The following is a 24,992-nucleotide window of genomic DNA, read 5'->3' as shown; positions in this document are numbered from 1 at the left end:
TTGGCTCCAATGAAAGGGAGAGCTCAGTGCTGTTCGGCATCAAATAAGATGGGCTCCGCTGTCGAGACTAAGGCATCCATACTGGCAGAATATTATCTGGTATCTTCTTTGACACCAAGGTATAATGGATTGGCGCCAGCGTTTCAAGACTCCGTGCCAATGACACAAAGGAATGCAAGCTTGACACCAAAGGTGATCCAGGAAGAGGAGGTGATCCAGCTTCATAGGGACCTTCCACACAATGACAAATGAAGATGTGATACAGTACTAACAGGAATCGGTGCTGACAAAGGGGCCTCAGCTCCAACGTCATGCCGTTTCTTTTCCTTCAGCTCTGAAGAGCTTTCTCTCAGGGAAGAACACCGCTTAGGTACCAATGACTGTACCTCTTCTGGGACTAAGCACTTCTGTATTTTTCTTGACACCACATCTGCAGTGGATCAGAAGCTTGGCGCTACAGAAGGAACGTTTATCACAGAGTGGTGATTGGAGGAGCCCTTGTTTGACTTTGCGCAGTAAGAACTCGGGGATGCTCTGCTCCGAGAAGAGGAACGACTTCTATGACCAGACTTGTGGGAGTGTTCCTTGAGCACCCTTTGGAGGAAGTCCTGCATCTTCCAGGTTCATGATTTCTGGGCCCTAGGAGACATCTGCCCACAACTATAGCAGTCTGCATTGGAATGGTTCAGATCTAAACACTTGCAACAGACCTTGTGAGTATCTGATCGACATCCAGCACCCAGACACACAAAACTGACTTTATTTTATCGAGAGGGTCACACACGTGTGCGAAGGCTCAGACAAAAATCAGACTGAGGGCCTAATGAGGCAGCAAGTGCATGGGAACCACAGTATATGCTCAGTAAACGTTTACTGAATTCAGAGAGATGGGTTTGTTTGGCACTGTCAAATGATATCACCCACATGTCGTGGCTATTTCAGCCCTGCTTGACAATGGAGAACTAAAGGGCTGGTGCAGTGGAAAGCACAAGCTAGTTGATCTGTTCTCTGCAGATGTTCTTACTGCCTGTTGCCGTGGGGACAAGAGGAGAAGAGGCTGAAGCAGAGATAGCAGAATAGCATCCCCAGACTGTGGGTTGCCAACAAAGAGGAAGAGGAGGAATGAATAGCCATGTGCTAAATACTTAGGCATTAAGGTGAGCAAAAATATGGGTGGAGGAGTGCAAGAGAGGTGAGAGGAGCAAATGTGGAAGGGTAAGGGGTGGGAGAGGGATGGGAGAAGTTGAATGTGGTGGGTGTTGCAAAGGAGAGGAGAGGGGGAAGTTTGGGGTAGAACGAGGAGAGTGCTAGGGAGAGGTGACAATCAGATCTGAGGGTGGCTTATGGGCCAGGAAAAATAGGTAAGTGGAGGAGAGAGATGGGAGAGGTGGGAAAAGGGGGCATGGCATCTGAGTGTGAATGAGATGGTGATGGGAAGATGAAAGGATGGGGAAAGAGGAGGAATGAAAAATTGGAATGATGGAGAAAAGTAGTAGTGATGATGAGTGATAAATGAAAAGAAAGGAAATGAAAGAGAAAACTAGAGAGATGGATGAGGGAAAAATAGATTGGAAAGAGATCCCAGAAAAGATATGAGGCAATGATAAAAATAAAAGACCAATAACAGTAGAATGGAGGGAAAAAAAACTCATACTAGAACAAACAAACTTTATATGTAATTTTGGTATTAAAATGTAATTAAGTTACATACTGGGTTTGTGGATCTTTTCAACCTCCAAACGATTTGTGGACTCCCAGTCCATTCCCACCACTCTTCCAGCCATAAAATTAATTCCTCCACTCTCCCCCTCTCAACAGTCCACCTTATCACTCTTTCCATCCCTCTCCACCTTATTGCAGCTAGTGCCACTGATCTCCCAGCACACTGCTAGTAACTCTGCATGACTCCTGGCATTCTCAAGCCAGTTGCATAGCCAGACCTGGATTTTTGGGGGGACCCAAGATTAACATGGGTGGGCAGTAAACAAATAGAGCAAGGCCCTACTAGTTGTACTCTTATCGATAAATAATGCCTTAGCAAGCATCCCTCAAAGGATTTCTGAGTAGTCTGCAACAGCCATCATGCATGAGTGACATTTTAAAATATTTTAATTCTATCACTTCAAGCACTTAACATTAAAAATGCCTTATTAATCTGTATTATTTATTTTATATTTAATGCAGTTTAAAAATACACAATATCATGTAAAAAGTAAACAAAGAACACTTAACAGAAACATCAGATTCAATCATGTAATAAAACAAATATCAAAATATTTTTTATGAATCCGTTTCCAAAAATGCATAAAACTACAGTAAAACAGCAATAATCATAATAATCTTTTTATGATGATTTGCAACAGGTATAGAATAGAACTAGGGCGTGCAAAAAAAAAATTAAATAAATAAATTTCAAATTCCAGTGACATCAAAACAAATTCCCTGCACTGCCAAACACAATCAGGCCGCTGCAGCATAGTGCACTCAGCAGAGTGCATGGCTTTACAGGCACTTGGACACGTGTCCAAAACCCCTTATGAAATAAAAGGATTAGTGTGAAGCACAAAGCTAATAGTGACCATCACATGTACATTCATGTTGATGAGGAGCCCCAAAAGTTTACAGAAAAGCAGAAAATAGTGCTTTTCTGTAGTTCCTCTACCTTAATATTGTGGGAATATTAAATCAGAGGAACCGAAAAAAATAAAACAAAGTGTTGCCGGTGATCAGGTTAGGAAAACAGACGCTCAATTAACAAGCGTCCATTTTCCTAACCCGTGGCTGTGCAGTTAAGGAAAAACTGAGCGTCTGTTTTCCTAACTTGCTGACAGCCACCTCTCTCCTGGGTGCCTGATGCTGAGGAAATGCTAAGGTCGCAAAATTTTCCCCAGTGCCTCCCTTTTACCGCAGCTGCCCATTTAAACATTAAATCGAGCACCCGGGAGAGGTTGATCAGCATGCGCAAAGAGAGTGGGCGCTCAATCATCAGCACCCATGTAACGCACGCCGATACTGCATCGGCCTGTTTGTGAAGCAACAAACCCCTGCAAAAAAATACAAAATAAAATAAATATATACCTAATCTCCCTGCCTGTGTGGGCTTCTTCAGCCACTGCTTTGAGTCCCCCTGGAGTAATGCGTTATAAAAGGCTCTTATTTTTCTCTCTCATGGACTCCTTGAGCCTTGAGGACTACACTTTGGGAACCAATGTTAGAGAGAATATGTTGAGTTCTTTAAGCCTCTCTATATAGAGATTTTGTTACAGACCCTGCACCATTTTGGTAGTGTTTCTCTGTGCAGCATCAGTCATGTCTCTGTCCTAAATGTGGTCTCCAGAAATGGTGGGAGTCATGTACAAGGGCAATATTCTATTGGTGATACCTCGTTAGGCAACTCAGCAGTATTGGCTTTTCCTGCTGCTTTTCTAGATTCCTTTCCCGTTTGGTACTTGCCAGTTCAGCTCCCCCCACCAACTGATGCATTATAAATGGGTTTTGCATCCCAAATATGATTTTTTTTAAGTTTTGCATTGAAACACAGCTTCTGAACTTTTGACCATTTTCTAGTTTTTACAAATCATCTTTGTTTTCACAAAGAATGTTTCATCTTTTTTTTTTTTTTTTAAAGTAGACATTGCCAAGTTTCCCATACAACCATCCAAAAAACCTTAGGGCCGGATTTTAAATGCCTTGTGCGAGTAAATCCAGCCGGATTTACGCGCGCAGGGCCCTCGTGCGCCTATTTTGCATATGCCGCCGACGCGCGCACAGCCCCGGGACGCGCGCAAGTCCCGGGGCTTCGTAAAAGGGGTGGGGAGGGGGCGTGTCCGGGGCGGGACCGGGGTGTGTGGGGGGGGAAGATGGGGGAAGGGCGAAAGAAAGTTCCCTCCGAGGCCGCTCCGATTTCGGAGCGGCCTCGGAGGGAACAGGCAACGCGCACCGACCCCGGATTTTATAAGATATGCGTGGCTACGTGCATATCTTATAAAATCCAGCGTACTTTTGTTCGCGCCTGGTGCGCGAACAAAAGTACGCCCTCGCGCAAATTTAGAAAATCTACCCCTTAGTGTGTACATGGCAAGTACTGCTGTCCAATCTGAATATTACAACATGCTACCTGGGGACTGGGAAATGGGTCTGTACTATTTGAGAAATCCTAGTTGCCTGTACCTGGAGAAGCCATTTTCCTTTTCCTTCTTCACTTTCACATCACCACTGGAGGATTTAATCTGAGAAAACAAACACAGTAATATCTCAGTATCCTGATGCTGAAAGAAAATAATTGAAATAGCCCAAGCTTTCATCCTATGAGCAGTAAAAGCATCATTGTTGACAGTGATGTCAATTCAAGTCTGAAACTTGTGAGCAGACATTCAATCGTTTGTACTGTTGTGCATCAGATGTATGTAATCTATCTTTGGCGGCACAGAAAGACGTCTGAATAACCTTTGGAAGTGTCAGAGCAGTACATATGCCAGGACTAGACAAAATATGGCAGGACTAGACAAAATATGGTAGAAGTTTAGTAGTCCACTGTATCCATAAAAGCATGAATTGAGCACCAGTTCTCAATTCATCAGTAGATGGTGACAAGGTTACCATGCTGCTGAGGTCAATTAATTCAAGGCTGTCATAAAACTGATCTACCAAAGGGAATGACAAATACTAAAATAGAAACCTAGAATCAATTCCTAATTGATCTTCAAATCTTTATATACCAATAGTGATCAAAACATGATCAAATTTGAAATAAAGGGTGGAAGGGGGACAATATGTAAATTTACAGCTCTAATACTAAATTTTCAAAAGGGAAACTTTGATAAAATGAGGAAAATAGAAAAAAACTGAAAGGTACAGCTTCAAAGATTAAAAGTGTTCAACAGGCGGGAATATTGTTTAAAAATACAACCTTAGAAGCGCAGTCCAAATGTATTCCATGCTTTAAGAAAGGTGGGAGGAAGGCAAAATGATTATCGGCATGGTTAAAAGGTGAGGTGAAAGAATATTTTAGCCAAAACAACCTTCAAAAATTGGAAAAAGGATCCATCTAAAGAAAATACAAAAAAAGCATAAGCATTGTCAAGTTAAGTATAAAACATTGATAAGGCAGGCTAAGAGAGAATTTGAAATGAAGTTTGCCGTAGAGGCAAAAACTCATAATAAAAACTTTTAAAAATATATCCGAAGCAAGAAACCTGTGAGAGAGTCAGTTGGACCGTTAGATGACTGAGGGGTTAAAGGGGCTCTTAGGGACATTGCAGAAAGACTAAATTAATTCTTTGCTTCTGTGTTTACTAATGAAGATGTTGGAGAGATATCAGTTTCGGAAATGGTTATCAAGGGTGATAAGTCAGATAACCTGAACCAAATCACTGTGAACCTGGATGTTGTAGGCCAGACTGACAAACTAAAGAACAGCAAATCACCTGGACCGGATGGTATGCATCCTAGGGTACTGAAGGAACTAAAAAAATGAAAGTTCAGATCTATTAGTTAAAATTTGTAATCTATCATTAAAATCATCCATTGTACCTGAAGACTGGAGGGTGGCCATTGTAACCCCAATATTTAAAAAGGGCTCCAGGGGTGATCCAGGAAACTATAGACCAGTGAGCCTGACTTCAGTGCTGGGAAAAATAGTGGAAACTATTCTAAAGATCAAAATCACAAAGCATGTAGAAAAACATGGTTTAATGGAACACACAGCATGGATTTACCCACAGCAAGTCTTGCCTCACAAATCTGCTTCATTTTTTTGAAGGGGTTAATAAACATGTGGTTAAAAGTGGGCCAGTAGATGTAGTGTATTTTGATTTTAAGAAGGCATTTGACAAAGTCCCTCATGAAAGGCTTCTAAGGAAACTGAAAAGTCATGGGATAGGAGGCAGTGTCCTTTCGTGGATTACAAACTGGTTAAAAGACAGGAAACAGAGCATAGGATTAAATGGTCAATTTTCTCAGTGGAAAAGGGTAAACAGTGGAGTGCCTCAGGGATCTATACTTGGATCAGTGCTTTTCAATATATTTATAAATGATCTGGTAAGGAATACGACAAGTGAGGTAATCAAATTTACAGAAGATACAAAATTATGCAGAGTGGTTAAATCACAAGCAGATTGTGATAAATTGCAAGAGGACCTTGCAAGCCTAGAAGATTGGGCATCCAAATGGCAGATGAAATTTAATGTGGACAAGTGCAAGATGATGCATATAGGGAAAAACAATCCTTGCTGTAGTTACATGATGTTAGCTCCTAATATGGAACCTACCACCCAGGAAAGAGATCTAGGCGTCATAGAAGATAATACATTGAAATAGTCGGCTCAGTGTGCTGCAGCAGTAAAAAAAAGCAAACAGAATGTTAGGAATTATTAGGAAGGGAATGTTGAATAAAACAGAAAATGTCATAATGCCTCTGTATCGCTCCATGGTGAGAACGCACCTTGAGTACTGTGTACAATTCTGGTTGCTGCATCTCATAAAAGATATAGTTGCGATGGAGAAGGTACAGAGAAAGGTGATCAAAATGATAAAGAGGATGGAACAGATCTCCTATGAGAAAAAGCTAAATAGGTTAGGCCTGTTCATCTTGGAAAACAGACAGCTAAGGGGGGGGTATCATGATCATGAGAGGTCTAGAACGGGTAAATGTGAATCTGTTAACAACTCTTTCGGATAACAGAAGGACTAGGGGGCACTCCATGAAGTTAGTGAGTAGCACATTTAAAACTAATCGGAGAAAATTCTTTTTCGCTCATCGCATAATTAAACTCTGGAATTTGTTGTTTTTTAAACCCAGCAGTTAATATAGCTGGGCTTAAAAAAAGGTTTGGGTAAGTTCTTGGAGGAGATGTCCATTAGCTGCTATTAATCAAGTTGTCTTAGAGAATAGCTACTGCTACTACTGGCATCAGTAGCATGGGATCTACTTAGTGTCTGGGTACTTGCCAGGTTCTGGTAGCACGGATTGGCCACTGTTGGAAACAAAATGCTGGGCTTGATGGACGCTTGGTCTGACCCTGTATGGCAATTTCTTATGTTCAGTTCATGCTGAAATTATGAATAGTACTAATATATCAAGGATTATCATATCGGATAAATACAGGCACACAATGAATCTATTCAATAAACTCCTAATGTAAATCATTTGATCCTATTTCAGGTATCAGTCCTAATGTATACATTTTTTTGAAAAGTATTTTGATGGCTAATTTCTGCTTCAGGCACATAGTTTTGCCTGTTGGTTTCACTTCTACTTGCATAGCAAAATTATGCTCCTGAAACATTAACCAACCATTGAAATATGGTCCAGTGTCAGAGATTGGCCTTATGGGGATGAGTATTGTTGAGATTACTTACCTGATAATCTCCTTTTCCTTAGTGTATGCAGATGGACTCAAAACAAGTGGGTATAGTGTGCTCGTGCTAGCAGTTGGAGACGGATCTGACGTCAGCTCGGGTACATATACCCCCGCAGGAAGTGCAGCAATTCAGTAATCTTCCTTGCAAAAGCTTTATGGATATATGTGTAACTGACCGATCGATTAAATGAACAGGATTACCCTGACCGATTGATAGTAGCTGGAGACCGCCAGGATTCTCAACCGGAAGGCGTCGACACCCAGCAGGGTGGATGCCCTATCATAAGAAAACATGGCTTACCGTGAGTCGGTGAATCCCCATGTATGCTGGCAGCCGGGCGGGATGCTGAGTCCATCTGCATACACTAAGGAAAAGGAGATTATCAGGTAAGTAATCTCAACATTTCCTAGCGTGTAGCAGATGGACTCAAAATAAGTGGGATGTACAAAAGCTACTCCCGGACTGGGCGGGAGGCTGCCCGAGGTCCGTTCAGGATTGCCCTCGCGAATGCTGTGTCCTATGGTAGAATCTGGAGAAGGTATGGAGGGAGGACCAAGTCGCCGCTTTACAGATCTCTGCAGGCGACAGCATCCTAGTTTCTGCCCAAGAGGCCGCTTGCGCTCTGGTAGAGTGAGCCTTGACCCGTAGAGGTGGTGGTTTTCCCGCTTCTACGTAGGCCGCCTTGATAACTTCTTTGATCCAGCGGGCGATAGTTGCCCGTGAGGCCGCTTCCCCTTGCTTCTTCCTGCTGTGAAGGACGAACAGGTGGTCCGTCTTTCGGATTGCTTCTGACATTGCCAGGTATCTGGACAATAGCCTGCTGATGTCGAGATGGCGTAGTATTCAACCTTCTTCCGACTTCTTCAAACCTTCCGTGGTAGGCAAGGATATGGTTTGGTTGAGGTGGAAGTGTGAGACTACTTTGGGTAAGAAGGAAGGAACTGTGCGAAGATGGATAGCCTCTGGAGTGATTCTGAGAAACGGATCACGGCAGGACAGTGCTTGTAGCTCTGACATGCGGCGTGCTGAGCAGACGGCCAGCAGGAACACCATCTTCAAGGTTAACAAACGGAGGGACAGGCCTCAAAGTGGTCTGAAGGCGGGTCCCGCTAGAAATTCCAAAACTAGGTTGAGGTTCCACAGGGGTACTGGCCACTTCAGTGGCGGGCGAATGTGTTTGACTCCTTTCAGGAAACGTGAACGTCTGGGTGTGTGGCGATGCTGTTGCCGTCACTCCGGGGACCGTAGCAGGATAGCGCTGCCACTTGAACCTTGATGGAATTGAGGGACAGACCCTTCTGAAGTCCATCTTGCAGGAAATCCAAAATGATAGGGATCTTAGCGGCATGTGGATTGGTGCCGTGAGTTTCGCACCAGGCTTCAAATACTCTCCAGATCCTTATATATGTTAGTGATGTGGAGAACTTGCGTGCTCGGAGGAGTGTATCTATTACCGGCCCCGAGTATCCTCTTTTCTTCAGTCTAGCCCTCTCAATGGCCAGACCGTAAGAGAGAACTGAGCTGGATCCTCGTGGAGGATGGGACCTTGCCGCAGCAGGTCCCTGTGTGGAGGCAGGGGTAATGGATTCCCTGCCAGTAGTCTTCTCATGTCTGCGTTCCAGGGTCTTCTTAGCCAGTCCGGGGCCACTAGAAGAACTAGGCCTCTGTGCTGCTGAATCTTGTGTATTATGGCGCCCAGCAGGGGCCATGGAGGAAAGGCATATAGCAGGATCCCCTGAGGCCACGGCTGTACCAGGGCATCGATCCCCTGGGATAGAGGATCCCGTCTGCGGCTGAAATATCTGGGTACTTGAGCGTTGGACCTGTCCGCCTGTAGGTCCATGCCTGGAGTCCCCCACCGATCCACAATCATCTGGAAAACTGTGGGCGACAGCTGCCATTCCCCTGGATTTAGGCTTTCTCTGCTGAGGAAGTCTGCCGTGGTGTTGTCCTTCCCGGCGATGTGGACGGCGGAGATGTCCTGGAGATTCGCTTCCGCCCAAGTCATCAGGGGGGCTATTTCTAGGGATACCTGTTGGCTTCTGGTTCCGCCCTGTCGGTTGATGTATGCCACCGTGGTGGCGTTGTCTGACATCACTCTGACCGCTCTGTTGCGAAGTCTGTGGGCAAATCGCAGGCATGCTAGCCTGACTGCCCGTGCTTCTAGTCGGTTGATGTTCCACCCCGACTCTTCTCTTTTCCACCGCCCTTGGGCGGTGAGTTCTTCGCAATGTGCTCCCCATCCGTTCGGGCTGGCATCTGTAGTGAGCAGGGTCCAGGTTGGGGAGGACATTCTTGACCCCCGGCTCATGTGGCCGGGCTGCAACCACCACCGTATCTGATTCCGCACTCTGGCTGGTAGAGGTAGGTGAACGGTGTAGTTCTGTGATCATGGGCTCCACCGAGATAGGAGGGCGCTTTGTAATGGTCTCATATGAGCCCGTGCCCATGGTATCATCTCCAGAGTGGATGCCATAAGGCCGAGGACCTGTAAGTAATCCCAAGCTGTGGGCTGGGTGGTGCTCAGCAGGGCCTGCAGGCGATTCCGGAGCTTTGATCTTCTCTTGGAGGTCAGGCTGACCTTGTCTTCCTGGGTGTCGAATCGGACTCCTAGGTATTCCAGCGACTGAGAAGGCTGTAGGGAACTCTTGTTCAGGTTTACTACCCATCCTAGGCTTTCCAGAAGAGCTACAACTCTGTTGGTAGCCCGGTGGCTCTCCTCCGGTGACTTTGCCCTGATCAGCCAATCGTCCAGGTAGGGATGGACGAGGATTCCTTCCTTCCTGAGGGACGCCGCCACTACTACTATGACCTTGGTAAAGGTCCGCGGTGCGGTGGCGAACCCGAAGGGTAAAGCTCGAAACTGGAAGTGTTGGTTCAGGACTTTGAAGCGTAAATAGCGCTGGTGATCCCGATGGATTGGGATATGCAAGTAGGCTTCCGACAGATCTAGGGATGTGAGAAACTCCCCTGGCTGTACTGAATTTTTGACAGACCGCAGAGTTTCCATGCGAAAGCTGGGGACCCGTAGGTGTCAGTTGACTGACTTGAGGTCCAGGACGGGCCTGAAAGTGCCCTCTTTCTTGGGCACTATGAAACAAATGGAATAATGCCCAGAATTTATCTCCCCTGCAGGCACTGGGATTATGGCTTTTAGGGACAGGAGCCTCTGCAAAGTAACTTCTAGTGCCGTCCTCTTGAGGGGTGAACAAGGAGATTCCACAAACTTGTCCGGCGGGAGCCGAAGAAAGTCCAGGTAGTACCCTTCTCGAATGATGGCGAGGACCCACTGGTCCGAGGTAATCTCGACACACCTGCGGTAGAAGAGGGTTAGCCTGCCCCCTATGGCTGCTACCCCCGGATGGGTCGGCTGATTGTCATTGTGGGGTACGGCCGGGGCCCGAACCTGAGCCGGTTCCCCTCTTGTTGCGCTTAGTCCGAAAGGACTGGTTCCTGGCCTGCGGACGAGGTGCTTGGTAGCGAGTCCTGTAAGGGTTGAAGCGCTGAGAGTTTCCACCTCTGGATGGTCTAGGAAAAGGGCGCTGGCTCCTCCTTGGCCTGCCTTCTGGTAGACGGGGTAATGGAGAGGCGCCCCATTTATTGGCCAGTTTCTCGAGGTTGCTGTCGAACAGGAGGGATCCCTTAAAGGACATTCTCGTGAGACGTGTTTTGGAAGAGGAGTCGGCCGACCAATTACGTAGCCAGAGCTGCCTCCTGGCTGCCACTGCGGATGATACTCCCTTGGCTGCCGTACGGACTAGATCGGAGACTGCGTCAGTGAGAAACGAGAGAGCTGAATCCCCATAAGTGGGGCTTCCGGGTGGCGAGCGGCCGTGCCTAGGCCTTGAGGGTCCAGGGGCCGGGTCATCCGGTACGTATGGACCCATTCGGGGCGCAGCCTACATTGTAACAAAGGCATGAATCCCCTTAAATAATTCCACCCAGGAAAGCGAAGCCGGATCTGGCCTTAGGGGCACCAGGTCTCTCGGGTTCCCTGGCAGCTCCCCGCTACCTGCTAGGTCCGGGGTGTTCCCTGAGGAACTGGCAAGTACGCTGGGCTGTGACCGGTCCTGGCCTGGAACTCCCAGGGCCTCTTCACATTGGGCACATAGGGAGTCTGCTTCCTCGCTCTGTGTGGCTCTGAGGTTGCATGCAGAGCAGAGGCTTATGCCTGATTCTGGAGGTGCCGGCTCCGCCGACGCATGGGCTCTCTTACGCTCCATCTCGTCTGTTAACTCAGCTAGAGTCTGCACTTTGTAATATGCGCGAAAGATGTGCGCCTACCAATATGCGCTTATCCACGTGCGCCTGTCCACGTGCGCTTATGAACGTGCGTCTATGAACGTGCGTCTATGAACGTGCGCCTATCAGCGGGCGCCGCTTAGCAGCGGGTGCCTATGCGCTTAGCAGCGGGCACCTAACAGCATGCACTTAGCAAAGGGCGACTAACAGTATGCGCTCAGCAACGGGCGCCTAACAGTATGCGCGTAGCAACATGCGCCTATCAACGTGCCCGTAGCGACATGCGCCTATTGCGCGGTGACGAACCAGGACAGAAGGTGTTGGCGAGCAGACAGGCAAAATGGTGACCCCCTTGGCGGTTGCCACGTAGGCAGATTCTGCTACTCCTCGGTTCCTCGGAGACCAACAAGAAAAGATGTACGCCTTACCTTGTCTTCGGCGCTTCCCGGCTGCGACCCGGGCGGTCTCCGGCTGCGGGGGGAGAGGGTGATTACCGTCACCGGCGCGCTCGAGGAGGTGCACCCGCTGCCTCTAGGCCGCGCCCGAACTCGTCTCGCTCGGGGGCCAAGCCGCGCCCGAGCCCTTCTCACTCGGGGGCTAGGTCCCTGCCGCGATCCGGCCACCGGACCGAGGCACTTACCTCCGAGGGACCACGGAAATCACCTCAGGAAACTCAACTGGGGGAGTGACCGAATGGTATCACTGCAGGAGTGCGGGGCTCGGCTTCAGGTAGGTGTCTTCTATGAATTTAGTCGTTAGAATTTGGAAGAACGCTCAGCGAGCGTGAGGTAGCTCCAAACTGCTTTGGAGATGGAAATTACTGAATTGCTGCACTTCCTGCGGGGGTATATGTACCCGTGCTGACGTCAGATCCGTCTCCAACTGCTAGCACGAGCACACTATACCCACTTGTTTTGAGTCCATCTGCTACACGCTAGGAAATGTTGTTTCTCAGCATCTTTTTTTTAAAGTGCAAAAAAAAAAAAAAAATCCACTTTTCAAAAAAATATATACATTAAGACTGATACCTGGAATAGGATAAAATGATTATTACATCATGAGTTTATTGAATAGATTTGTTGTGTGCCTGTATTTGTCCAGTATGATGATCCTTGATATATTAATATTATTCATAAGTTTGACATGAATTGGTATATAAAGATTTGAAAATAAATTGGGAATTGATTCTAGGTTTCTATAAAACTCATCTGGCCATCTACTTTACCAGTAGGTAGCCATATAACTACTAAATATCAGAGGAGTTTCCAAAATGACACCCAATGCTTATACTAAGGTTTAGCAGTCAGAGCAATCTGTAAAACCCAGGTGTACAATGCCTTGCAAGAGTATTTGATCCCCTAAAAAGTCAGCACATTTGTGTGGATTACATATGACACACAGATTGTTCAAGACAGTACGTTTATTGCAAACCAGTATGCTCTTAAAGTAAATTTTCAGTCATATTATTTATCTGCATTTTTTGTAAAATAAAATAAAAAATTGAAAAATGCTGCTTGCATAAGTATTCAACCCATGTGCTGTGGAAGCTCTAAATTTAAACAGAGAGATATTGCCCTAACAATTGGACTCTACCTGTGAATCTGAAGGAAAGCTGTGAAAATGAAGACCAAAAAGCCTTCCAAGGAAATTAAAGATAAAGTTACAGACATGCACTAGATAGGAAAAGACTCAAAATAATATCCAAATGCTTGGATATCCCAGAGAGCAGTGTTTGATCAATTTTGAGGGCATGGAAGCTGCATCATACAACCAGACAGTGACTAGACAAGGCTATCCCTCAAAACTCAGCAAGGAGGAGACTTGTGAGGGAAGCCACAGAGAGGCTAACAATCATTTTCAGTGGCTGAGACTGGAGAGGAGGAGCACCAGTCAACCATATCAAGAGCTCTGCATACAACTGGCCTGCATGGGAGGGCAGTTAGAAAGAAGCCATTATTGAAGAAAAACCACATCAAAGCACATTGTTGAGATTACTTACCTGATAATCTCCTTTTCCTTAGTGTAGACAGATGGACTCAGAACGAATGGGTATAGTATCCGCGTGCTAGCAGTTGGAGACGGATCTGACGTCAGCACGGGCGTATATATACCCCCACAGGAAGCGTAGCAACTTAGTAATCTTCCTTGCAAAAGCTGTTATGGATGTGTGTACGGGCACTCAGTGAAAAGTGAAACAGGATTCCCCTGACCGATTGGTAATAGCTGGAGACCACTAGCATTCCCAGCCGGAAGGCGTTGACACCTGGTAGAGTGTACGCTCTTATGAAAACAGATGACATGGCTTACCTTGAATCGGTGAAACCCATGTACACAGGCAGCTGGGCGGGATGCTGAGTCCATCTGTCTACACTAAGGAAAAGGAGATTATCAGGTAAGTAATCTCAACATTTCCTGGCGTGTAGCCAGATGGACTCAGAACAAATGGGATGTACAAAAGCTTTACTCCCAGCCTGGGCGGGAGGCTGCCTGAGGACCATGTAATACTGCCCTCGCAAATGCTGAGTCCTCCCTGGCCTGGAAATCCAGACGGTAGAATCTGGAGAAGGTATGGAGGGAGGACCATGTCGCCGCTTTACATATTTCTGCAGGCGACAGCATCCTGGATTCCGCCCAGGATGCCGCTTGTGCTCTAGTAGAATGAGCCTTGACTTGTAGAGGCGGAGACTTCCCAGCCTCCACATAAGCTGCTCTGATAACTTCTTTAATCCAGCGGGCGGTGGTGGGCCGCGAGGCCGCTTCACCTTGCTTTTTCCCGCTGTGCAGGACGAACAGATGGTCCGTCTTTCGTAGTTATTGTGTCACTTCCAGATATCTGGGCAGCAATCTGCCAATATCAAGATGTCGTAATAAACGCCCTTCTTCAGATTTCTTCAAACCCACCGTGGTAGGCAAGGATATGGTTTGGTTAAGATGAAACTGTGAAACCACTTTCGGTAGAAAGGAGGGAACAGTGCGAAGATGGATAGCCTCCGGAGTGATTCTGAGAAATGGATCCCGGCAGGACAGTGCTTGTAGCTCTGAGATGCGGCGTGCTGAACAGATAGCCAGCAAGAACACCATCTTCAAGGTTAGAGAACGGAGAGACAGGCCCCGCAGGGGTCTGAAGGTGGATCCCGCGAGGAAATCCAAAACAAGGCTGAGGTTCCATAAGGGCACTGGCCACTTCAGTGGTGGACGAATATGCTTGACTCCTTGCAGGAAGCGAGAAACATCTGGGTGCTTGGCGATAGTCTTGCCATCCCTCCTGGGACCATAGCAAGACAGCGCAGCCACCTGGACCTTGATGGAGCTGAGGGAGAGACCCTTCTGAAGTCCATCCTGCAGGAAATCCAACACAATAGGGATTGTGGTTGCATGTGGGTTGGTGCCATGAGTGTCGCACCATGCTTCAAATACTCTCCAGATCCTTACGTAGGTGAGGGATGTGGAAAACTTGCGAGCTCAGAGGAGCGTATCTATCACGGGCTCCGAATAACCTCTTTTCTTCAGTCTAGCCCTCTCAATGGCCAGACCATAAGAGAGAATTGAGCTGGATCCTCGTGGAGGATGGGACCTTGACGTAGAAGGTCCCGGAGAGGAGGCAGGGGAAGAGGCTCCCCTGCCAGAAGTCGTCTCATGTCCGCGTACCAGGGTCTTCTTGGCCAGTCTGCTGCCACTAGAGGAACTAGGCCCCGGTGTTTCTGAATCTTGTGGATGATGGCGCCCAGCAGAGGCCACGGAGGAAAGGCGTATAGCAGAGTCCCTGGAGGCCACGGCTGAACCAGGGCATCGATTCCGTGGGAGAACGGATCGCGCTTGCGGCTGAAGTATCTGGGTACTTGAGCATTGGACTTGTCCGCCAGTAAATCCATGTCCGGGATCCCCCAGTGATCCACAATCATCTGGAAGGCTGTGGGTGACAGCTGCCACTCTCCCGGATTTAGACGTTCTCTGCTGAGGAAATCTGCCGTGGTGTTGTCCTTCCCGGCAATGTGGACGGCGGAGATGTCCTGAAGATTCGCCTCTGCCCAAACCATCAGTGGGGCGATCTCCAGAGATACTTGTCGGCTTCTGGTTCCGCCCTGACGGTTGATGTATGGCACCGTGGTGGCGTTGTCGGACATCACTCTGACTGCTCTGTTCTTCAGTTTGTGAGCAAATCGAAGGCATGCCAATCAGACTGCCCGAGCCTCTAGACGGTTGATGTTCCACGCTAACTCTTCTCCGCGCCACCGCCCTTGTGCGGTGAGTCCTTCGCAGTGTGCTCCCCAGCCGCTCAGGCTGGCATCTGTGGTGAGCAGGGTCCACGTGGGAGAGGACATCCTCGACCCCTTGCTCATGTGGCTGGACTGCAGCCACCACCGTAACTGTGTCCGGACTCTGGCCGGCAGCGGTAGATGCGTGGAATAGTTCCGTAGACGAGGGCTCCAGCGAGAGAGCAAGGAGTGTTGTAGAGGTCGCATATGGGCCCTTGCCCAAGGTACCACTTCCAGGGTGGATGCCATGAGACCAAGAACCTACAGATAATCCCAAGCTATGGGCCGACTGGCTCCCATCAAGTACTGGATACGCGTCTGAAGTTTCAACCTTCTCTTGGTAGTGAGACTGACTGTGTCTGCCTGCATGTTGAACTGTACTCCCAGGTATTCCAGTGACTGGGAAGGCTGTAGGCAACTCTTGCTGAGGTTGATTACCCAGCCCAAGCTTTCCAGAAGGGCGATCACTCTGTCGGTTGTCCGATGACACTCCTCTCGTGATTTCGCCCTGATCAGCCAATCGTCTAAGTAGGGATGGACCAGAATTCCTTCCCGCCTGAGGGCCGCTGCTACCACGACAACCACCTTGGTGAAGGTCCGCGGTGACGTGGCCAATCCGAAGGGCAGAGCTCGGAATTGGAAGTGGTGACCCAGAACCTTGAAGCGTAGGTAGCGCTGATGATCCGGATGGATCGGGATATGCAGGTAGGCTTCCGACAAGTCTAATGCCGTGAGGAATTCTCCTGGCTGTACTGCAGTCTTGACCGAGCGCAGAGTTTCCATGCGAAACCTCGGGACCCGTAAGTATCGATTGACGGACTTGAGGTCCAGGACAGGCCGAAAGGTGCCCCCTTTCTTGGGTACCATGAAATAAATGGAATAGTGTCCAGAATTCACTTCCCAGGCAGGCACTGGGATGATAGCATTCAAGGACAGGAGCCTTGCCAAGGTAGCTTCCAATGCTGCCTTCTTGTGTATGGGACATGACGATTCCACAAACTTGTCCGGAGGGAGACGATGAAAGTCCAGATAATATCCCTCTCGGATAATGGCGAGGACCCACTGGTCCGACGTGATCTCGACCCATCTGGGGTAGAAGAGGGTTAACCTGCCCCCTATGGCTCTGTCCCCCAGATGAATCAGCGGATTCTCATTGTGAGGCGCGGCCGGGACCTGAGCCCGGGCCTGCTCCCCTCTTGCGCTGCTTGGTCCGAAAGGACTGATTCCTGGCCTGAGGACGTGGTGCCTGGTAGCGACTCCTGTAAGGAACAAAGCGCTGTGAACTCCTGCCCCTGGAGGGCCTTGGAAAGGCACGCTGGCCCCTTCTGAACCGATCTTCCGGCAGTCTAGGCACTGGAGAGGCACCCCATGTACTGGCCAGTTTATCAAGGTCGCTGCCAAATAAGAAAGAGCCCTTAAAGGGCAATCTGGTGAGGCGTGTCTTTGAAGGCACATCAGCTGACCATCTCCGGATCCAGAGCTGCCTCCTGGCGGCTACGGAGGATGAGATCCCCTTAGCTGTTGTCCGGACTAGGTCTGATGCAGCATCCTGAGGAATGAAAGAGCTGACTCCATGTCAGCTGCTGGAGCGTTGTTCCTAACCTGTGACAAACAGGCACGCATCACCACTGTGCAGCAGGTCGCGATCCGCAAAGATAGAGCTGCCACCTCAAAGGTCTGTTTCAGAATGGCGTCCAGTCGCCGGTCATGAGGCTCCTTGACGGCCGTCCCCCCTTCAACTGGAATGGTAGTGCGCTTGACCAGAGCGCTAATCAAGGCGTCCACCTGAGGGCACGCCTCATGGTTCTATATGGCTCAATCCCTGGGGGAAGTTCCCCCTCGTCCGGGAGTTCGGACTCATCCGGTGAAACCTCCTCGTCTGACTGATCTGGACTGTCCAGCGGCGGGAGGACCCGCTCACGATAAGGGCGTGAGGGTCCAGGAACAGGATCCGCAGGAGCCGCCACCGCAGAGGCAGCCACAGCAGCCGCCGCAGTCGCAGCAACCGCAGGAACAACAGGAACTGCCGGAACAGCTGGAACAGCAGGAACCGCAGGGCCTGGACGAGAAGCCGTCTGCATCTGTACAAAGGCATGAATCCCCTTAAAGAGATGCACCCAGGAAATGGAAGCAGCCTCTAATCGCCGGGGTACAAGATCCCCCGGGATTCCCGATTGGTCGAGACTGCCCGCTAAGTCCGGGGTAGCCCCTGGGGAACTGTCGGCAAACCGTGGCTGAGACGGGTCCTGGCCCGAGGGTCCCACGGCCTCCTCACATTGGGCACATAGGGAGTCTGGCTCTTCACTGTGCGTGGCTCTAAGCTGGCATGCAGAGCAGAGGCCAAGGGCTTTAATACCTGAGGCAGGCGGCGCCGCCGCTGAAGACGCTGATGCGTTCTGTTCCATTGAAAAAGAAGCGGCAATAATATATGCTTAATATAACAGGCGCACAAGAATAACAATATGCGGCAGCAATAGGCGCTTAATACAACAGGCGTGCAATAATAATAATATGCGGCAGCAATAGGCACTTAATACAACAGGCGCGCAATAACAATAATATGCGGCAGCAGTAGGCGCTTAAGACAACAGGCGCACAATAATAATAATATGTCCTCCGCACTAGGCGGTCATGAAAACAGCTCAATGGTATGCAATATGCTCTCAGCGATATGCAGCCAACAATACAGGCTTAAAGGCTTTCAATAAGCGCTCAGCAATAAGCGATTAACAATATACGCTCAATGGTATTCAATAGGCACTCAGCAATATGTGGTTTAGCAACACACGCTCAATGGCATTCAATAGACTCTCAGCAATATGCGGTGTAGCAATACACACTTAATGGCATTCAATAGGCTCTCAGCAATATGCGGTGTAGCAATACACGCTCAATGGCATTCAATAGGTTCTCAGCAATATGCGGTTAGCAATACATGCTCAATGGCATTCAATAGGCTTTCAGCAATAAGCGTTTAGCAATATATGCTCAATGGCATTCAATAGGCTCTCAGCAATATGCGGTGAACAATATACGCTCAATGGCCTTAAATAGGCTTTCAGTAATATGCGGTTAGCAATATATGCTCAATGGCATTCAATAGGCTCTCAGCAAGAAGCAGTTAGCAATATATATGCTCAATGGCATGCAATAGGCTCTCAGCAATATGCGGTTAGCAATACACGCTCAGTGGCACTCAATATGCTCTTAGCAATAAGGCAATATACGCATAAGGAGAGATAGAGCCGCGCCTATTACGGGCGCTCAATACCTGAACAAGGCCCACAAAATGGCGCCCTCCACGGCGTGCCACGCCACCGATCCTCTGTTCCTCGGAGACCAGAAATAAGAGATGTACGCCTTACCTGATCCTCGGCGCTTCCCGGCTGGAACCCGGGCGGTCTCCGGCTGTGGGGGGAGAGGGCAAGTACCTTCACCGCCGCGTTTGAGGATATGCACCCGCTGCCTCGTCCACGCCGGGACCGAGGCGCCTCGTATGCCTCACCCGAACCTCGCCCGGGGGCTATGTCCCTGCCGCGATTCGGCCACCGGACCGAGGACTTAGACCTCCGGGGGATCACGGAAATCACCCCGGGAAACTCTACTGGGGGAAGGACCTTAGGGTATCACCGCAGGAGTGCGGGGCTCGATGCTGTAGAAGCTTTAGTTGAAGAAAGTAGAAAATAGAAAGTAGATTTGGAAAACATGCTCAGCGAGCGTGCAGGCTCTCCAAACTGCTTTGGAGACGGAAATTACTAAGTTGCTACGCTTCCTGTGGGGGTATATATACGCCCGTGCTGACGTCAGATCCGTCTCCAACTGCTAGCACGTGGATACTATACCCATTCGTTCTGAGTCCATCTGGCTACACGCCAGGAAACTGGAGTTTGTCAAAAAAGCATCAGAGTGACCCGGTTAAAATGTGGGATAAGGTTCTGTGATCAGATGAGACAAAAATAAAACTTTTTGGCCAAAATTAAAAATGCTATATGTGGCGCAAACCCTAACCCTGCCCATTCCTCAGCAAACACCATCCAAACTGTAAAGTATGGGGGTGGCAGCGTCATATTGAGAGGATGCTTTTCCTCAGTGTGGACTGGGCATCTAGCTAAAATTGAAGGACAGATGGATGATGTAACATATAGGGAGATATTAACAGACTGAAGGTTGTCCTGCAGTAACTAAAACTTAAGGCGAAAGTTCACCTTTCAACAGGACAATACTTCCAAGCACAAGGCCAAAGCAACACAGGAATGGTTGAACAACAAGATGAATGTTCTACAATGACCGGGTCCAAATCCAGATCTCAATCCAATCGAGAATCTGTGTCACTATTTGAAAATTGCAGCCCATAAGCATCATCCAACCAAACTGAACAACCTGGAGCAAATCTGCCAGGAAAAATGGACAAAAATCACTCCCGATGTGCAAGCTGGTAGAAACTTACCCCAACAGACTTAAAGCTGTTTTTGCAGCAAAAGGTGGTTCTACCAAGTACTAGTCTGAAGGGGTTGAATATTTATGCATTTTTCAGTTTTTAATTTTATTTTACAAAAAATGCATAGAAATAAGGACTTTGAAAATTTACTTTAAGAGCATACTGGTTTGCAATAAACATACTGTCTGGAATAATCTGTGTTTAAGTGTCATTTGTAAGTCACACAAATCTGCTGAATTTTTAGGGGGTTTGAATACTTTCTTAAGCTCTAAGTTACCGAACAGAGGTCAGACATTTGCCAGTTTATCTTACTGTATTTAAATACATTTAGCAATTTGTTACTAAATGTCATATTTTTAGAAAGTAAATAAACTTTAGTCATGTTATGTAGTTAAGCTGCATGCTGATTTTGCTTAAATCATAATTATTTTCTTTTTTTCAAAAATCTGTATTTTATTTTGTTCTTCAGTGGACTGACACAAGTAGTCAGTTGGATAGTGACCAGTGATGGCATCAGTGATATGTAATATGTCAAAGTTCAATAGAAATTTCATTATTAATTGATACTGATTACATCACTAGTCAACAAGTTGCCATGTCAATATTAGGAAAGAAGCTAAAGAAAGCACAAACCTTTTCTTCCCTTCGTTTTTCCTTATCTTTTTCTCTGTGTTTGTCTTTATGTTTCTCCGAGCCACTGTCCTTGTGTTTTGTGGAGCTGCCATCCTTATGTTTCTCGGAGCTGCCATCCTTCTGTTTCTCCGAGCCGCCATCCTTCTGTTTCTCCTTTTCTCTCTCTTTGTGTTTCTTCTCTATGGAATCTTTGTGCTCACTACAGGAGACAAAAAGAGGGCCTAGTTAGTTCACTTCTTCTAGTGTACTCTGAAGTCCAGAGACCAAGTACTGAAAAAGAGCCAAAATTTAAAGACCTCAAACCAGAAAATATAATTTTTACTAGCAATAGTCTTCCAAGAATGCATTTGGTGAAAACAAAATCTAGTGTTGTGCACTTTTAGAAGAGCATTTTAGTAAAACAATCTAAATCTTAACTGAGTTGAAGAAATTCTGGAATGCAGACAATTTTCTATAAGATTAGGATCTTCAATAAGCTCAATAGCTGAAGTTACAGATTTCTTTGATGCTGTGAATTTAAAAGTAAAAAGATAGAAGAAAAAAAAAAGATGCTTACTTATAAAAGGTATACTCTGAAGACAGCTGTTCACTAGTGGTGCAAGTGAGACATGTGACCTTGCTCAGCAGTAAGCAGACATCTTTTCCAGGGCCTTTTAGAAAAGTCGTAAGGCTGCTGTGGCTCCACGTCTCCCCTCGGTTCTGACTTGGGGAGAACTACTTTTAAAGGGAAGGGGGGAGGTGTGGGTTTGTGTAACTGTTGAACTGCTGTCTTCAAAGAACATCTGTTACAGGTAAGCAGCTTTGCTTTCTCAAAAGACAAGTAGTTCATCATAGTCACACAAGTGGGATTCCCTAGCTAAGGGTTATGTTCAACAAAAAAAATAAAAAGGGGAACATACCAACAGAACTCCAACTGGCAGGGAAAACAGGTTTCCTTGGGCAAATGCTTTCTGCTTTTAAGCATTTTATTTTACCATTTATAGCACTTGAGACAACCCAAAGTAATATAATGGGACCTAGAGGGAATGGAGGTGGGCTCTAATCCCTCAATGGGGCCATGAAGAATAGCTAGTCCAAACCCATTACCCCATTGAGGAGCCAGGTCTAAACATGAATGGGATATAAATACATGGGATGAACTCCATATTGCAGCCTTCCAAGAGATAGACCTTAGGTGGGCAACCAATGTCACCATGCCTTGACATGCTCCTCTTAAGGTGAGGCCTGCCAGAGTGTAATACAAGGAGATGCAATCTGCTATCCAGTTTGAAATGAGACATAATGGCCTAACACAAAACTGCAAACCTCCTCCATTTAAAACCATTAGACATTCTAATGGACTGTTTCCTGAAAACTAGGGATCCCAGACACCCTTTTCAGACAGAGAGATTTTGTTGTGCTTTCCTCAACATTCAGGCCATGAGGTCTAGAGTGGATGTTGAGATGTATCATTAGCATCATTTATTTGTGCCATGCCTTTCCAGCCAGGAAGTTCAAGGCATTTTACATACCATTGCTGTGGTATAATCAATTATGGAGATGGTGTAACAATCCCTTTTTTTTGAGTGAATAGGGATAGGCAAGACCCCCGATTTGATTAGATCTCACAGGAATGGAAACCAGATCGGTTTTGGCCAAAACTTTGCTAGTACTATAGATCCCCATTCTTTTCTGAGTTTTATCAAAGTTGTTGTCACCAGAGGTACGTGAAGATGCATGTACAGAAGACCGGTCCCGAAGGTCTGCAGCTATCCTACTTTCCAATTTTTTCTTGGAACAGAAAATGCGTACCTTTCTGTTTATTACTGTTGCATGCAGATCTATCTCAAGGTGGCTCTACTCCACATCTGGCCCAAAGACCACTCATGAAGGTCAAGATGACGACAGTCTGTTGGGATATTTTCCTTTCTTCTCAGATACGTGGCTCTTACAAGTTGTCTATTGAGAGATAGCCCAGTTTCACACCTTGAGAGTCTTCTGATACTGGGAGGATACAGCCTGCATCTCTTTGCTTGGTCAGGCAGAACATGACCAGGATAATTTTGTTGGCTATCTGATTTATGAAAGCTTTTAGTGCTTTCAGAACTAGCTGTAGCTCTAGAGGTTGATGTGCAACCTTTTCTATTGAGCACACCAAGTTCCTTATATGAGAAACCCTTTAAAGTGAGCTTCTCAGTTCAGGCTGGAGGCATCTGTAGTTAGGATAATTTAGTGAACCAGAATTTGATAAGTTAAATCGCAAGTCAAATTGGAATGGGAGAGCCATCAAAATAGGTCATCTCTGAGCTCTTCTGAAGGACGTATATTCTCCTGTAGTTTCCAAGTAACTTGATTTGATTTGAAGATCTACTGGCCTGTCTCAACTGGAGATAACAGAACGAAAAAAAGAGCGAAGAAATCCCAAAAACAATCAATATCACAAAAAAGGGAAATCAATAAGTTACTCAAAGGTGTAGCCCATCCACAAGCTAATGAATTACTGGATAAATATTTCTCAGCGATTTACTATATTTTTTTTTCTTTTGCTTTTTTTTTTTAAAATAAAAATATATTTATGTTATATGAGTTATTTATATGTGTGTTCTTTTTGCAATGAACCGCATCAGCAAGTCAGACAGTGTTAACCTATGGCAAGTGAGATCGCTTGGTCTTCTCAATCATTTGCGGTGCTTTTCTGTAAGAAATATTTTTCAAAATTAGAAAAGATATTGTCGTATCAAATACCCATTCAAGACACCTATAAATCAAAGGGCTCACAGTGCAAGTAAATTGAAAACGATGGTATCTGATGAACAGTTCAAAAACACATATAATTCAAAGGGCTCAACAACGACCGAGGTTTCCCTGTGAAGCTTCGTCAGGAGCCTATCTTATCAATCTTCTGCGAGGGACAAGAATGTCTCCATTATGAAATAAAATTGAACTGAGGACCAACTTGGGACCAAAATGTCTCACGCTTATTTTCAAAGCCGAACGTATATTTTTTCTGCAGGTAAGATTTTTGCTGGTAAACTGCTCAAGTACATGCAGTATGGAACCTTACACATACTTTTAACCGGGTTGTGTGGGGATTATATTCAGATCTGGGTAAATGGCTTTGAAAATAGTCCTCTTAAAGTGATCGCATGATGGTTTTGGGCAAGAGAGAAGGAAAGGACTCTTAGAGGATAAAAAAATTTTATGGCAACTTCATATTTGCAGTATGCCACATATAATAGAGAAACATTATTAGTACCCTAGTCTTTGATCTTGACTGTTAATATTAAATACAAGTGACCTGTTCATAAGTAAAAAATACCTTTGAAAACTTTTTTCTTCATTTTATTACAATAGCTAATCTTTTCAGTATACTGCATAAAAGCTTTGGATGTATATGAAAAACAAAGAACCGTAAAATGAATAGAACTCATAAGGAGAAGCAGCACTTAAAGGAAGCACTTGGTGCCTCGCCCTTCTGTTCCCCACTCACACTGTGCCTATAGCTTGGTATCAAGCTACAATACAATAGCAAAAGGGAAAAGGGGGAAATGTAAAGAGGGAGAGATACAGACTGTACACAAAGGACAGACAGAGTAAAAAAGGAAGAGAGGAAGGGAGAGCAAACGTCAGGGAAAGAAGAGAGCAAAGAGGTAAAACGGAATAGATGGAGTGAGCAAAGTAGAAGTGGGAAAGAGGATGTGGAGAGGAAAGGCTGGGCTCAGTACAGTGGTGGAGGGAAAGAGCACAGACGTGAGGCAGAAAAGAGAAGCTATGGAGGAGAAGACTGATAGAGATGATGTGAGGAGGAAAAGTAGGAAGAAAGCAGGGCACTACCCAGGATATAGCAAAATTGCTTACCTTGTAATAGGTGTTACCCCAGGACAGCAGGATGTAGTCCTCGCATGTGGGTGACATCATTGATGGAGCCCTGGTACGGAAAACTTTCTGTCAAAGTTTCTAGAAACTTTTGACTGGCCCTGTGAGGCCACTGAGCATGCCATGATATTCTCTGCGACAGGGGTCTCTCTTCAGTCTCGTATGTAGCAATAAGCTTTAGCAAAAATAAAATAATAAAACGTATT

The 24,992-nt window shown here is 46.6% G+C and overlaps 1 protein-coding gene across 1 annotated transcript in view; it reads right to left on the bottom strand.

Moving 5' to 3' along the window:
• TOP1 (DNA topoisomerase I) overlaps positions 1 to 24,992 on the bottom strand; it is a 349,577-nt gene that overhangs the window by 145,561 nt on the left and 179,024 nt on the right. Inside the window, exons 4-5 of the mRNA XM_029612494.1 lie at positions 20,932 to 21,130; positions 4,171 to 4,229 (exon numbers count right to left, since the gene is read on the bottom strand). Of these exons, the coding sequence (XP_029468354.1) occupies positions 4,171 to 4,229; positions 20,932 to 21,130 (258 nt within the window). The remainder of the gene's footprint in view (positions 1 to 4,170; positions 4,230 to 20,931; positions 21,131 to 24,992) is intronic.

The sequence above is a fragment of the Rhinatrema bivittatum genome, chromosome 8 (genome assembly GCF_901001135.1).
Source record: "Rhinatrema bivittatum chromosome 8, aRhiBiv1.1, whole genome shotgun sequence".
NCBI lineage: Eukaryota > Metazoa > Chordata > Amphibia > Gymnophiona > Rhinatrematidae > Rhinatrema > Rhinatrema bivittatum.
The sequence above is the reverse complement of the archived record's forward strand: the minus strand, read 5'-3'. Positions and strand labels throughout refer to the sequence as shown.